Source organism: Mastomys coucha, unplaced genomic scaffold (assembly GCF_008632895.1).
Source record: "Mastomys coucha isolate ucsf_1 unplaced genomic scaffold, UCSF_Mcou_1 pScaffold14, whole genome shotgun sequence".
In the NCBI taxonomy this organism is placed as follows: Eukaryota; Metazoa; Chordata; class Mammalia; order Rodentia; family Muridae; genus Mastomys; species Mastomys coucha.
In genome coordinates, this window is record NW_022196896.1 from 115,417,478 (window position 1) to 115,431,137 (window position 13,660).

Below are 13,660 nucleotides of genomic sequence, written 5' to 3' on the forward strand. Positions count from 1 at the left end.
TGCCTAGGAGCCAAGAAACAGGGGCCCTGCATGGCAGTAATCCTCCAGGTCAGTGTGACATAGCAGACAAGGCTGCCCTCCCCTAGTAGCCAGAGAGAAGTGGACTCATCAGCCAAGGGACCGGAGTGATAGTGTTGTTAGCCTGTTGAACATAGAGAAGTACTTCTGATGTGTGGATAAGGGGTGAAGGAAAGGGAAGAGGGGTTGGAAGCAGTGAGCACCGCTCACTATGCAGAGCCCACCCCTTCTGCCAGTCAGCAGAGAGAGACTGCCTGAGTATAGTCGCCTCACACTGCAGATGGCCCTTGTCCCTAGGATCAGCCAAACTCAGAAGTGGCCCAAGATCCAAAAAGACCCTGTGGTTCTGCTCTTTCTACAGAGGTCCATTACTGTCCACAGAGACAAAGAAAACCTACTCTGGGCCATCACTGTGTAGTATAGGCCCCTCAAGCGGGATCTGGTCTGTGGAGTTCTGACCCAAAGACTCACTCCACGGAAAGTCACTTGTCACTATTGGGACAATTGGCAGAAGCTAGCATACCAAAGTTCTGACTCTATTAATGCGCTGCCTTACTTACAGCCTTCAGTTACTGAGGAGACACCATGCCTAGAGCAGCTTATGGAAGGAAGGGGTTATTGGAGATCACAGGTTCAGACAGTGAGTCCATGACCATTATGGTGGGAAGCCTGGCAGCAGGCAAGCAGGCAGGCAGGGTGCTGGAGCAATAGCTGAGAACTCACATCTTGAGACAGAACCATGAAGCGGGGAGAGAGGCAATGGATGCTAACTACAAATAGCATGGGCTTTTGAAACCTCAAAGCCCCACCCATAGCTGACACACTTCCTTCAACAAGGCCATGCCCCCTCATCCTTCCCAATCAGTTCTGCCAACTGGGGACCTCCTATTCAAATAGGAGCTAGAGCCCGATTGTAAGAACTTTGCTCCAGAATTGGCTTCAGGGGAAGGAAAGCAAGGTTGGCCATGTTGGTCGCATGCTGGGCACTCCGAACACCTGAGCAAGCAGAGAGAGGGCAGTTGGAATCCCAGGGGACTCTGACCAGCAAAGACAAAGACGGCCTCCCGACAGTGAATGTGCAGGGCACTGTTTCCATCACGTTCACCATATTCATATTTCCCTTTAGAAAGAGAGGAAAATTAAGAGCAAAGCTGAACTTTGTGCTGTGGTGGGTTTGAGCTGACATCTTAAACAGGTGGCTTCCACAATCTGATAAGATACCTAAACTACATGCCAAGTGCGAGGGGCCTTTTAGAGGACAAACACGGAAGCATTGTGCAACACATATTGCTCAAAAAATTAGCATACAAGGCTGAGGCTGTGTGTGACCTCCCACAGGCCCAGGCCGTGAGAGACACGGAGACTGAAACTGTGAGCATTGTCCCTCTGTTTACAGTTTACATCAAAGACAGTAGTCAGTGGGCTTTATAGATCCCAGGAATAGCTTCCCTTGAAAAAGGAAGACGGGACAGCATGCTGTGGTTATCCCTAGCCCACTAATGCTGATGTGGCTGATGGCCACAAAGGGCAAAGAGAGGATGGTGCCTCAGTGCTTACGAGTACATGCCGCTCCTGCAGAGGACCCAAGTTCAGTTCCCAACACCCCTAAAATGTGTCTGCTAATTCTCTGTATCCCCAGCTTCAAGCAATCCAGAGTCTCCTTCCTACCTCTGTGAGTGCCTGCACCCACACATAACCCACACCCAGGCATGAGTCGTTACAGAGAGCTGGAGTGACTTGCTTTCAGGCACCCGATAACAGAGTATAAGAGAAACCCTTCTGAACCATGTGGATCTCCCACTGCAGAAACCCCTTGCTAACGTTCATGAATGGACAGGTGCCCAAAGGCAGAGATGGGGTCTATATTGAGCAGAGGTATGGTGTGCCCTACCAAAGGCCCATCCTTGTGTGGCAGAAACCATGGACAGGATGTCCTTCTACTCGAGGGCCTTGGCTGTTTTATTTTCTGATCATGCTCAGTGGTGCCCACCTGGATACCTCTAGGCTCACTACACTCGTGACTGGCATCATACCTATGTGGATACTTCTGTCCTTCACCTGAGCCCTCCTTTCTGTGCAGAGCTAAAAGCCCACGTCATTCTTGCTAAGTGCCTGTTCATCAGTGCGGCCGGAAGCAGGTTCTGCCTTATGGCTGGAATCCCTGGGAGACCATCTTGCCCCTCCGGAGTGCAGATTCACATGTGGCCAGTGACAGACTGACATAAGTGTCATCCTTTCAGCTTGGAAAACAAGCCCACTCTGCTCCCTTGTCGGGTCGGGTCGGGTCGGGTCAGGTCGCACCACATCGGAACGTGGCTCTGGTGGGGCCTTGGTCTTGGTAGAAGTTGCCTTTCCCATTCCATGTGTAAGGCCAGTATCGGCACGTGTCCAGCTCTTCTCCACCCCTCCCACCCCCCTTCCCCATTCTCCAAATTCACCCTCATCAGGTGTCTCCTGTTAAAAACAGCCGCAGCATATTTGAACTATTTTCAGCTGTCTGTAGCCCTTTAACCCTTTGTCTGCTAGAATTCCACAAAAATAATTGATGACTGATTGGCCCATTAACCTTTAAGGGAAAAAAAAGTTTGACAGCCCAGACTTGTGTAATGAGGAGGGATTCCCTGTGAAGTCGGTCTGATGGCTGAGATGCTCGCCCCTGAGGAGGCAAAATTAGCCCCCCGGGGCCTCGTCTGCATAGAAACTGGACACAATTAGTGCAATATCCGGTGTTATTAATGTCATTGGGAATAATTGGGCAGGTTGGTTTCGACAGGTTCATGGCTCTAAAATACTATTATAGTGGACCTTTCACAGCCAACCGTTAAACACAGAAAACTGTTCAAGTCCCCCGGAGCCCAATCACTGTTTCAGCAAGCTGGGGGCCAGAATGTACATAGCCTGGAGCCTCAGATTAGGGTAAGGTGGCCTTTGGGCTTCTCCTTGGGGTGGGAAATAACTTTGTGATTGTGTGGATGTCTCAAACTAAGAGCATGCTTCTAACATAGATACCACCTGGGTCTTCTATAACCTGGGACTCTTTTTAACATGAATTCTGCCTAAGGCACTATACCTGTCATTAGTAGTTGGTTTGTATCTGCAAGTGACACCAGGGATAAAACACCAAAACAGGCCCTTCTCACTATCCAAGCATCTGTCATTTGGGGGTGAGGCGGTGGCAGTGGGGGACGCCTGTCATCTCACTCCTTGGGAGACAGAGGCAAGGCAGGATCTAGAATTTGAGCCCGGTTTCAAAAGGCTAATAAATAAATAGAGGACAGTAGCTCTCAGCTGTCTCTAACTGATCCATCCCACACTGCCAGTTGTGCTTACGATCATTTTTAAAGCTGGTTGCTAAAAAAAGAGAAAAAAAAAACTAGTATCATCAACTGTCAGTTTATAAAATAACACAGCCTTCTGGCCCTGGGGAACTGACTGGCACTGTGTCACCTGGCGAAATGTCTGAGCATTACAGGAAGGGTCATGTTCCATTGGGCCATCTGCTTCCTCAGTCACCGACACACTGTACAAGTCTGAGCATGGATCAAGTCTGGAGGCCTCTGGGGTGCCATCAGTAAGCTGTGACTGTTACCTGGCAGGTCCCGCCAGTACCTACCCACTGGCTTCATCAGTACTGGTTCCAAGTGACAGAAACCTTTGTAAAGTGGAAAAGGCTGTAAAGACAGTAAAACATCCCATGTAACCAGCTGTGGGGCAGGAAGGTGTAGCCGGCTGGCTGCAGGAACATCTGCGCTTGGACCCTGGAAGCCATTGGGCTTCCTGCACTTATTTACTGCAGTGTGCCGGTGCCACTCAGTGACCTCCACCAGAGGACAGGGCAGGACCACGCTTCCAGGGTACAGAGTGGGTTAGCATCTGTCATGCTCTGCAATGAAACATGTTATTATATCAAGACTCAGAAATTCTGTTTCAGGTTTCAAAACATTTCCGCTCTTGAGTTTTCAGAATTGCTTCAGAGTACTTGGTTCTGACTCTGGGCTTTACCATCCTCCCCACATTCCCCCTTTTTTAAAATGTATGAACAGACTTTACTCAAGACCCCTGTGGAAACATGCATCAAGTGAGAAAAGGGTACTGGCTTGTGAGGTGATCATACGGCCTGCTTACAGCCCCCAGAACAGGAGGCACGGTCCATGGAAGCATCCAGTGAGACATTGCACCATGTAACTTGTCTGGCCTCCCTTTTACTCTCAAAGCTGTATACCTTCCTCCCATCCAAGTGAAGGAGACCACATAGCTGAGCATTTGGGAGACGGAAGAGGAATCTAGGCAGTGCCAGCTCTTCCAGAGAAAATGGAGTAGAGAGGAAAGAAGATGGAGCAGAGCCCTGGCCTGACTGAGTTCTCATTCACAGGCTTGAGAGTGAGGTGTCAGAGCAGTGTTCGTGAGGGAGAGAGCAGGGGAGGACTGAGCACAGTACCACAGAGTGTGGGGGGAGGGGTGCTGTGTGGAGTGGGGTGGAAAGGTGTACGTCCTACACAGTGGTCAACACATTTATAGAGGGACTCGGGGAGCCTGGAGTAGAGTAAGGAGATTCCTATAAAACCTGAATCCCCAAGAAGATACAAGAGGTAGCCATAACGAAGCAGAGAGGTACAACCTAGGAAAACCACCAGGGGGGGGTGGTGGATCTGTGTCAACTGAAAAGAAAGATGACAGTGTGGTACAGTGGGTTCTGCTGGATGTGAGGGGATCCTGGTGCACCTATGAATTCAGCCCCTTTGGGTACCTTACAGAGAGGCACATGGCTCCCAGGACAAGGCAGAGCCAGTTTGGACCCTCCATCTGAATATTACAGTCACCCAAGCTGGAATCAGAACGACCCAGACTGCTTGGTAATATCCTTGTAGCACTTGACCTGGATACTCAGCTGTCACCTAGGTGTGCCTATAGAGTAGGGTCCTTCAGAGATCAGGCTCTGACTCCCGATACCCAAGGCACAGAGCAGGTAGCTGAGACCCCTGGGACCACGTCTGTACCTATGTCAAGCCAGTTAAGCCTGTTGCCTCCAGCTCACACTCAGCTTGTGAGCCCGGCTAGAAGCATGGACGGAAATCCTCCAAGGGAGAGCAGTGTACAAAGGCCTAAACTGGGAGGCTCATGGTCATCATTTCTCCCCTGGACACACCGTAAATCCCAACCAGAGGGAGCATTCTTACCATACTTGAGTGCCACAAATTTGAGATGCTGTAAGGCTATGCACAAATGTCTTCATGAACAGTCCTCACATCCTTCCGTGAATGACCAGGTGTCCCTCTTTTCTACCCATGAATTACATAGCTTGTCCCTGCCCTGCCTGTCCCTCCTCTAGGAATTTTAGGTCCTGAATCAGGGCGCTGTCTTATACACCCCTGTGTGGTAAAAGTTGTAACGTATGAATAGTACCATGACATAGACACTCATGGATCAAGAGAACTGGTCTTTTCAAGCCCACAGATGCCACACCCCCGCTGGTAATTGCAGGCTGTGGTGTGGCTGCAGGTTAGCTTCGGAGAAACCTATCTGTCTGAAGTTACTGTGTAGTCTTTTTTTTTTTTTCTTGTTTAATGGAAACACAACTAAGTTCCCATGTCCAGAGACCTAGGGCTCCCTCCCCAGCCGTCCTTCACACAGTACGCGGTCTTGTTTCATTCCACACAGACACGGGCCTCATTTGTTCTCCGAGCTCGAAGACAACAGAGCACCATTCATCCTGGGGCCTGCCTTTTGAATTCTTACTGCTCAGGCTCTCAAACCCAAGAACCAAAGAGAACACACATGGCCAATGCTAAGCAAGCTGGGTTCTCTGGGAGAAGCTAGAGGGTTTGCCTAGGGGTGTGCTTACCCATCTTCCAGATGGTATTCGGACTGAGCAGGGTTAAGGCCTGCTCATTGGGTTAAAAGTTCAGAGAGAGCCAGCTTGCTTACATTATAATCTTCAGAACATGAAAGAGTCCACACAAGTGTGACACGTGAGTGTGCCATAGTGATCGGTGGTGGCAGTAGTGGTAAAGGTGTTACATTGAGAACATCAGTGAGTACCCATTCCTAGGCAGTGTCCCAGTTCCTAGGAGTGGGTCTTGGTGGCATCCATGAGATCAGGAGGCTGGAAGGAGGTCTTTGGGAACAAGTGAGCTACCATGCCCTTGTCTGTGCAGGGCAGGGGGTGGGGGGGTGCGAAGTGACTTAAGCTGATAAGCCAGTCTGCAGGTTACTCTTTCATTGTGACTACACTTGACCACGTAGCCAGTGCTAGGCCAGTGCTAGAAACTGCTCCTCTGCTGAGGCATGTGAAGGGTCCCACCTTGGCTTCTGGCTGTAGTTTCTGAGCCGTCTCACCTCTGATCAGGTACTGGGAAATAAGGACTGAGTATACACGGTCTCCTGAGGCCAGGCTGTGCACTTGTGCGCTCGTGAACAATATGATAAATAGCATTAGAAGCTGCCTGTGCCCAATTCACAGGGGAGGAGAATGAGGAAGGGAACTTACCTAACACAGAGGGGCAGGTAGTACCGCAGGATCTGGACACAGCCTCTTTTCCGCTTTCATAGTAGATGTGTCTCTGTGGCCACCCAGCCCTCTGAGTTGCCTGGATTCACTTTGTCCAGGTCTCAGCACAGTGAGAATTAACGCCCCCATTGACAGTTGCCCGGCCCTGGAAGGACACCCACCTTAGTGTTCCTAGCTCACCTGGATCCAGACCCAACTGCTTTGATAGTCTGATAGTCTGGTTTCATATCTAACAGAATCAACTCCATTTTCCTCCGGCAGACCCAAGGGCCAGCAGTAAGTTGCAAACTTACTTTCCTAAGTTGCTTGGTCTGCACCCACACAGAGATCCTGACATTCCCCGCTGTCTCTCCTTTTTCCCTGTCCCCCAAGCATCGACTGAAACCTAGTTATCTCTGCTGGCTTTTGGAAGCCGGTCTTGAGTGTCAGCGGGCGTGTGGATCAGATCTCAGCGCTCCCATCCCGTGTGTGCCGCCAGCCCCATGCCGGTGCCATTGAATCCAGAGGCACTTGTGACAGGATGGGCTCGGGCGCTGCTGTCATGAAAGTGAGCTCTTCATCCCACCTCTGTGTTCCAGAGCAAGAAGAAAACTTGGAGTTTATCATTGTGTCCCTCACTGGCCAGACATGGCACTTTGAAGCCACCACATACGAGGAGCGAGACGCATGGGTCCAAGCCATCGAGAGCCAGATCCTCGCCAGCCTACAGTCCTGTGAGAGCAGCAAGAATAAGGTAAGGTCCACAGCAGGCTGCCCCAAAATCAAGGCTGCTGATCATTAAAGGGAAGAGAAGGCCCAAGTGGAGCCCCAGGGGGGACAGAGGCATCAGATGGCTTGTGTGGATGACAAGACCCAGGTATGCTTTGTGAGGAAAAAAACTAAGTAATTGAAAAGATAAAACCACTTTGTATCTACAAACACCGTGCATGTTTGGTGTCCTGGCTTGGCCGTCCGCGTGTGGCAGGGTGTCGGACATGAAGCTTTTGCTGTGGCAGCCAGCGCTGTGTGGGAAGCCTTCGCCTTTCTCTGTAGGCAATGGAGCCTTTGGACTCTGCCTGCTTATGCGCCCATACTTATTTTTTTGTTGTTATTGTTTGAGGCAGAATAAATCAGAAAAAGAGACATGGACTTAAAAGATGCCCTATGCTGCCCTCATAAATGTCTCCAATGTCATGGGGATACAAACGCAGAGGAGACTGTAGGGAGTTTGGGCAGGGTGAATTTTTCTGGTTTTTTAAAGTCTGGTGTATGTTTCATTCAGTAATTAAAAAGAGTCCTCCAGCAGTTATTTGGCCAGAAATAAAAGTGTGTTCACTGGGTTTTCTGGGCCGCTGCTCGGCAATCTTCCTTATACCGGTCCCGTCTTTCCCAGCCGGGTTCTTTCCATTTCAGTCTTTGAACCCTTAGATAGTCAGGACCCTTTACTGACCCATTGAGATTCTTAGTGAGCATTTTGATTTTTCAAACTGCGATCGACTGGAAACCAAAGAAAGACATTGCCATCCACCTGCAGTTTCATTTATAAGCATTTAAAGAAACCTCTGCCCATGATGTATGGCCAGCTTTGTCATTAAGAAGGGAGTCTGTTTTTCAGAGAGACAGGGTGTGTTATTTTATTACCCTCTTGAGCCAGGCAGGGTGAACCAGACCACAGCCATTATTAGCATTATGTAATTTGCTTCTCTCTCAGAAGATAGTTTATACCCAACTGGGATGAACCACGGTCTTTTATTCTGGGCTCTCTGGATTCCTAGGTCATGTCCCCATCCACCCACCATGTGTCTCCCCTCCTCACCAATGGGCACAATGACACTTGCCATCCACAAGCTTGGAATTCTAGCTTCAGAACAGGGAAGGGGACATCTGCTGATCAGACAAGCGCATCCCAGGTTGTATGGACAGATTAATCTCACATCTTCTGACTGAAGCCATACCCTTTTCTCTTGGATTCCAGAAGCTCTGGTCAGTGCTGGCTTCTCCCATTTTACTTCCTTGAGAGCCTCTTTCAGCTTGCTCTGAACCCAGACAATAAGATGTCTTGGACCAGAAGCAGATACATGCCCACCAAAGCTGTCCTTTGTACCCGTGGGCAAGCATATTTGTGGAAATGGCTTCCCCTGGGAGGAGACCCCATGAGCAACTGAAGGACACCAGATATGACCTGGGTAGCTGCTGGTTAGATTGTGAGAGAGTAAAATGGGATATAGTACCCCAATCATATGACTTGAGAAAAGTCCAGACTCCATTAGAGAGAACAGTACCCAGTATTTCAGCTCCTGGTGGATAATCCAAATCTGACCCTGACAGACAGAGCAACTGACCAGTGAGCCACAGAATTGTACAGATTTATGGAGAAAGAAACAGGCAGATAGGCAGACCCCTCTGTGTGTGTGTGTGACACATCTCTACAAAAATTCAAGTTGTTAAAAAATGCTTTCTGATTCCAAGAGAAAGTAAAATACAGTAGTCCAGGATGCTGATTAAACAATAGCAACAAATAGACAACTTATTATTAACTAGCAAGTGATAAATTGTTTCACATCCACCTGCTTAGCACCAGATACCTTAATTTGTAAAGAATTTGTACACAAACAAAATTTACTCTAAGTTTTGAAACTGATTTTGCTTTCATTTCAAATGCATATTGAATAAACAAAATTTTTAAAAATATGCACATCATTACCTATTCTGCCCCTTTGCTTCCAAGATTCCATCCTTACTGTGTTGCATAATTGGGGATGTGTGTAGACGTTTACATGTAGCGTGTTCTTCACAGCACTGTCCAGGGTCTAGGACAATTAGAACAGTCCAAATGTATAGTCAAGGAGCGTGTTGTACCCTCATTCAGTGGACTCATATGCATGCACTTAGTGATGAAGTCGGCTCTGTTGGCACTGAGTGACAGACAGAATGACTTGGCTGAGAAGGCGTGCTGTAAGGTAACATATACCCCTCTGGCTTTCCTACGGTGCCTGTGTATACAGATGCACACAGAGAAAGAGCTGGAGCAGCGGTTCTCAAACTTCCCAACACTGACCCTGACCCCCAACCACAAAGTTATTTCATTCCTACTTCATAACTAATTTCCCTACTGTTATAAATCATAATGTAAACATCTGGTATGCAGGATATCTGATATATGATCACTGTGAAAGGATCATTTGACCCCACCAACACGGTCACAACCTACAGGTTGAGAACCACTGAGCCACGAGCTCTCTGGATAATCAAATGCTAGTTTATAAATGCTAATGTCTTTACCCATATTTTCTAACCTTGCCACAACAGGCGAGCCATTTTTTAAAAAAAATCTATTCTGATCAAGTATGCTTAAGAATAAATGCCCCTGCCTCACTCCAGTGAGTGACTTTTGATTTGATGCTGTAGCAATCCAGAGACCCTCACATGAGGAAAGCTCTCGAGTCTGTGATGTATGGCTTAGTGGAGGGTTTCCTGATGAAGAACCAGGTGTGCTGTTTAAAGCCTGACCCTTGACTAATACACAGATTTTTTTTCCTTGTTCTTTTATCTTCATACTTAGAAGGTGTATGCCTATGAAGGTGTGTTAGCCAGTGACATTCTCTGTGTAGCAGTCTCTGGTTTATTCACAAATGATGGCGATCTGACGATTTTGCTCATTTTGGGCAGAGTCCATCTCAGCCATTAACCCTGATGTACAACCTGTCTCTCCCTCACAGACTTCTTTCAAACACTAGAAAAGGAGTAATTGTGTAGAAATCTCACACGGCTACACCTGTGTATAATCTATTTGGTTTTTTCCTGATGTGGTTAGATGTGTGGATTTCTCCAGACTGTTCATATCTTGCATTTTCTGCCTTCCTTTATGCCTAGTCCCGACTAACGAGCCAGAGCGAAGCCATGGCCCTGCAGTCCATCCGTAACATGAGAGGGAACTCGCACTGCGTGGACTGTGATACCCAAAGTAAGTACAGGAGATGACGGTGGCCCTGGATCCTTATCCACTACAGCAGAGAAGGCTCGTGGCATTGAGAGCTTGACATATTTAAGTTTGGGTTTTATCTTAACACAGTATCCTTTACATGGCTCCCCTGGTAGAAGTGGGCCGTTTCTTGTACACTAGACTAAACGTTCTGTGCTCTGCTCCAGCCTCAGGCATCACAATGGGCAAAGAATCGAAATTGTCATGACTGCATCCCTTGGAGTTAGCCCGGTTTCATGTCACACTTTCTATTTCTGTCTTACACCCTGGGGTGTAGAGCCTTGCTTTTGTTCCAAGTCTACACTCTCAGAAGCTACGTAGAGTAAATGTTGCCCGTTTATTGTCACAGAGAAGCTCGAAGAGGGGGAAGTGCAATTCAAACTCGGTAAAAGGTGCTGGTTCCCATGAGGGATGTCTGGGAACCGAGCACCTCTGTCGTTGGTGATGACATCAGTAGGCCCAGTGGGCAAGGCACAAGCACATGGCACAGTCTAGAACCTTGGCGAAGGAGCAAGGGCCACCTCAGACTTTCCACGTCAGAGGAAGCTTCCTGCTAGAGTTGGCTTGTCAGCAGGGCTCTGCAGCAGAGTAGGGCATGAGGAAGGGATGTGGCTGGAGGCTGCAGCCTCGCAGAGGCCTCCCTGGGTGAGCAGAGAGAAAGAGTGGCAACTCAGGGAGGTGATGCAGATGCTCAGGTGCCACTAGGAGAGATGGTGAAGTCTTTATGCATTCATAGGCGGGGTGAACTGTCTACATTTCACAGCAGGAACAGGACTCTGGGCTGGTTTGTGAGGGAGACTGCCTGACCGCACCAACTCACTGTATGAGAGCAGAACATCAGGGTGAGTTGGAGACCTGTGGGTGGATCATGAGCATCTCCTCAGGAGACAAGGCACCAGGCCAGGCTTGCTCCAGACAAAGGGGAACAACGGAGCTTCCCCGAGGGCCCTGGCCAGCCAGTTGTCCTCATGGCCTGGCTGACCACAGCCCAGCAGGAGCCCCTTCTCAGGGCAGGAAGGGCATCTTCCTCAGGCTCCTTTGGATACTGCTTTAAAGTCTCTCTTTTTGTTTGACTTTTTAAATTTCACTTTCAAAACGTGAGCTGGAAAGAGAAGAACATTTATTTGAAGTGTGTTATTATCCAAAAGTTTCCTTAAACCAGATCTTTTTTTTTTTCCAAGCACAAAACCTGAGGCATATTAAAAAAAGAAAAAAATCCAATCCAGAGATTGATGTCTGTAATTGTTTCCAGCATGCATCTAAAGATTCCTCAAAAAGAAGCCAACCCATGGCTTTGTAGGAGCTGTAGCATGTAGCAAATTGGAGGTCAGGGGTCTTTCCTAACAGGGGTGGGCATATACATGCTCAGGATGGGCAGGAAAGGGAGGCCATGGGACCAGACTGTAGACAAGGCCACATAAGTGGGTGGGACAGAGATGATAAAGGCAGGGTTGGAAGTTTCAGGAAAAGAGGTTCAAACCATTCACCAGGTATGCTGCTGCGTCCAGTCCACACATCTTCAAGTTCTCAAGACTGATAGTTGATATTGTCATGGGCTCTTTGACAGGTCAGGGAGGGAAGAGCCCAGGCTCTCAACAAGCAGGGCTGTTCCAGTCAGCCCACACCCTCCCCAGTCCCCTTGCTTCCCTTAAGATACCTGAAGGTCTGATGTGAAGTATGCGCATAGTCAGGGAAGAGTTTTAAGTATACATACCCAGTTTGGGTGAAAATGCCAGGAAGCAGGTCTCCATATCCCACATGGAATGTGGTATGAGCATGTTCTCAGGGTGTCGCCCGAGACAGTGTGCTACATACCTGTGAAGGGCATGTATCTTGGATTACAGCAATGCCCCTAGGGAGGAGGCCAGCCGGAAGGGCAAGAAAGGAGCAGACTCTGGGCAGTGGTGCCACACACCTTTAATCCCAGCACTTGGGAGGCAGAGGCAGGCAGATTTCTGAGTTCAAGGCCAGCCAGGGCTACACAGAGAAACCCTGTCTCGAAAAACAAACCAAAAAAAAAAAAAAAAAAAGGAGCAAACACCAGCTTTGAAGATGTCCCTCTCCACTGACTGTGGACTGAAATCAGAGCCACCTACATCTAAAGACTCAGGAAAGATACTGTTGACATCAGTTGGTGGTGTAACAGACATTGTAACTCTGGGAAAAGCCCATCTAAGTCCTACTGGCCCACCTACCATTCACGTGTGTCACCCTCTGGGGGTTGAGGGTGTGTCCTGAGAACTTTAGTGCACTGTGGGATTTGAAGCTGCAATCACTGCAGACTACCAAGCATCTCCTCCATTTTGCACACTTAGTCTGTCCCAATGCCAGCACTGCTTGTCTATAAGGAGAAATTCTGGTCCAGTGAATTTGGAAAAGTCAATGGTATCTACCTGTCAGGGAAAGGCCCATCACTGTCTCTGAGAATTTTGCTCTAGAGAGAGCTTGCAACCTGGCCCAGCTCAGCTCTGTCCAGCATCCACTGAGAGTGAAAATCTGTGTTGGGGGTACCAGTTTCCAGCCACCAGGAACATGTTCAGAGAGGGACCTGGGGAATCCCAGAACTTGGAGAACCCTACACACATCTGGTCCTTACCAGTGTGCCAGACCTTCCAGAACAAAACTGAGAGAGACAGCCCAGCTGCTGAACTCTGGTCCATGAAACTCATTGCTAGTGCTGTTTAGACAGTCAGGCTAGAGCCAGACCAGTTCCTAGTAGATCCCACCTCACCCACCAGCCCTAGTAGATCTTCTAATGATGTCATCCAGTTCCTACCATCCCTCAGTCCCTTAGATACGGGCTCTGCTATGGTGGAGCTGCTCCACATTTATCTGGATATGGTGTGTTGTCATAGTCTCTAATGGCCATAGCCAACAGGAAGAGCAAGCACACCAAGCTCTACCCACAGCATAGCATGGGTTCTGTGATGCCCCCTTATTGTATCGGGGGTGCAGTGGGTAGAAGGTTACCAAGAGAGTTGTCCGAGGGAAGTAATTCTAGCTGAAACCAAAGGGCAAGCAGCATGCCAGGCAGAGCTGGAAGTGTTGTGCACGGGTGGGTGGAGATACTGAGGGTCCCACATGAGACAGGAAAAGGGTGGGGCTCAGTTCTGATTCTGTCTGCAGGTACTTTGGACTTGATATCAGGGGCAGATGTTAGCCACTGCAGATTT

General features: G+C 48.7%; 1 protein-coding gene across 11 annotated transcripts in view; it reads left to right on the forward strand.

The window, feature by feature from the left end:
- Nucleotides 1–13,660, forward strand: part of Agap1 (ArfGAP with GTPase domain, ankyrin repeat and PH domain 1) — a 445,290-nt gene that overhangs the window by 375,804 nt on the left and 55,826 nt on the right. For all 11 annotated transcript variants that reach the window (XM_031368368.1, XM_031368370.1, XM_031368366.1 and 8 more), the window contains 2 exons: nucleotides 7,105–7,259; nucleotides 10,379–10,469. In XM_031368368.1, the coding sequence (XP_031224228.1) occupies nucleotides 7,105–7,259; nucleotides 10,379–10,469 (246 nt within the window). The remainder of the gene's footprint in view (nucleotides 1–7,104; nucleotides 7,260–10,378; nucleotides 10,470–13,660) is intronic.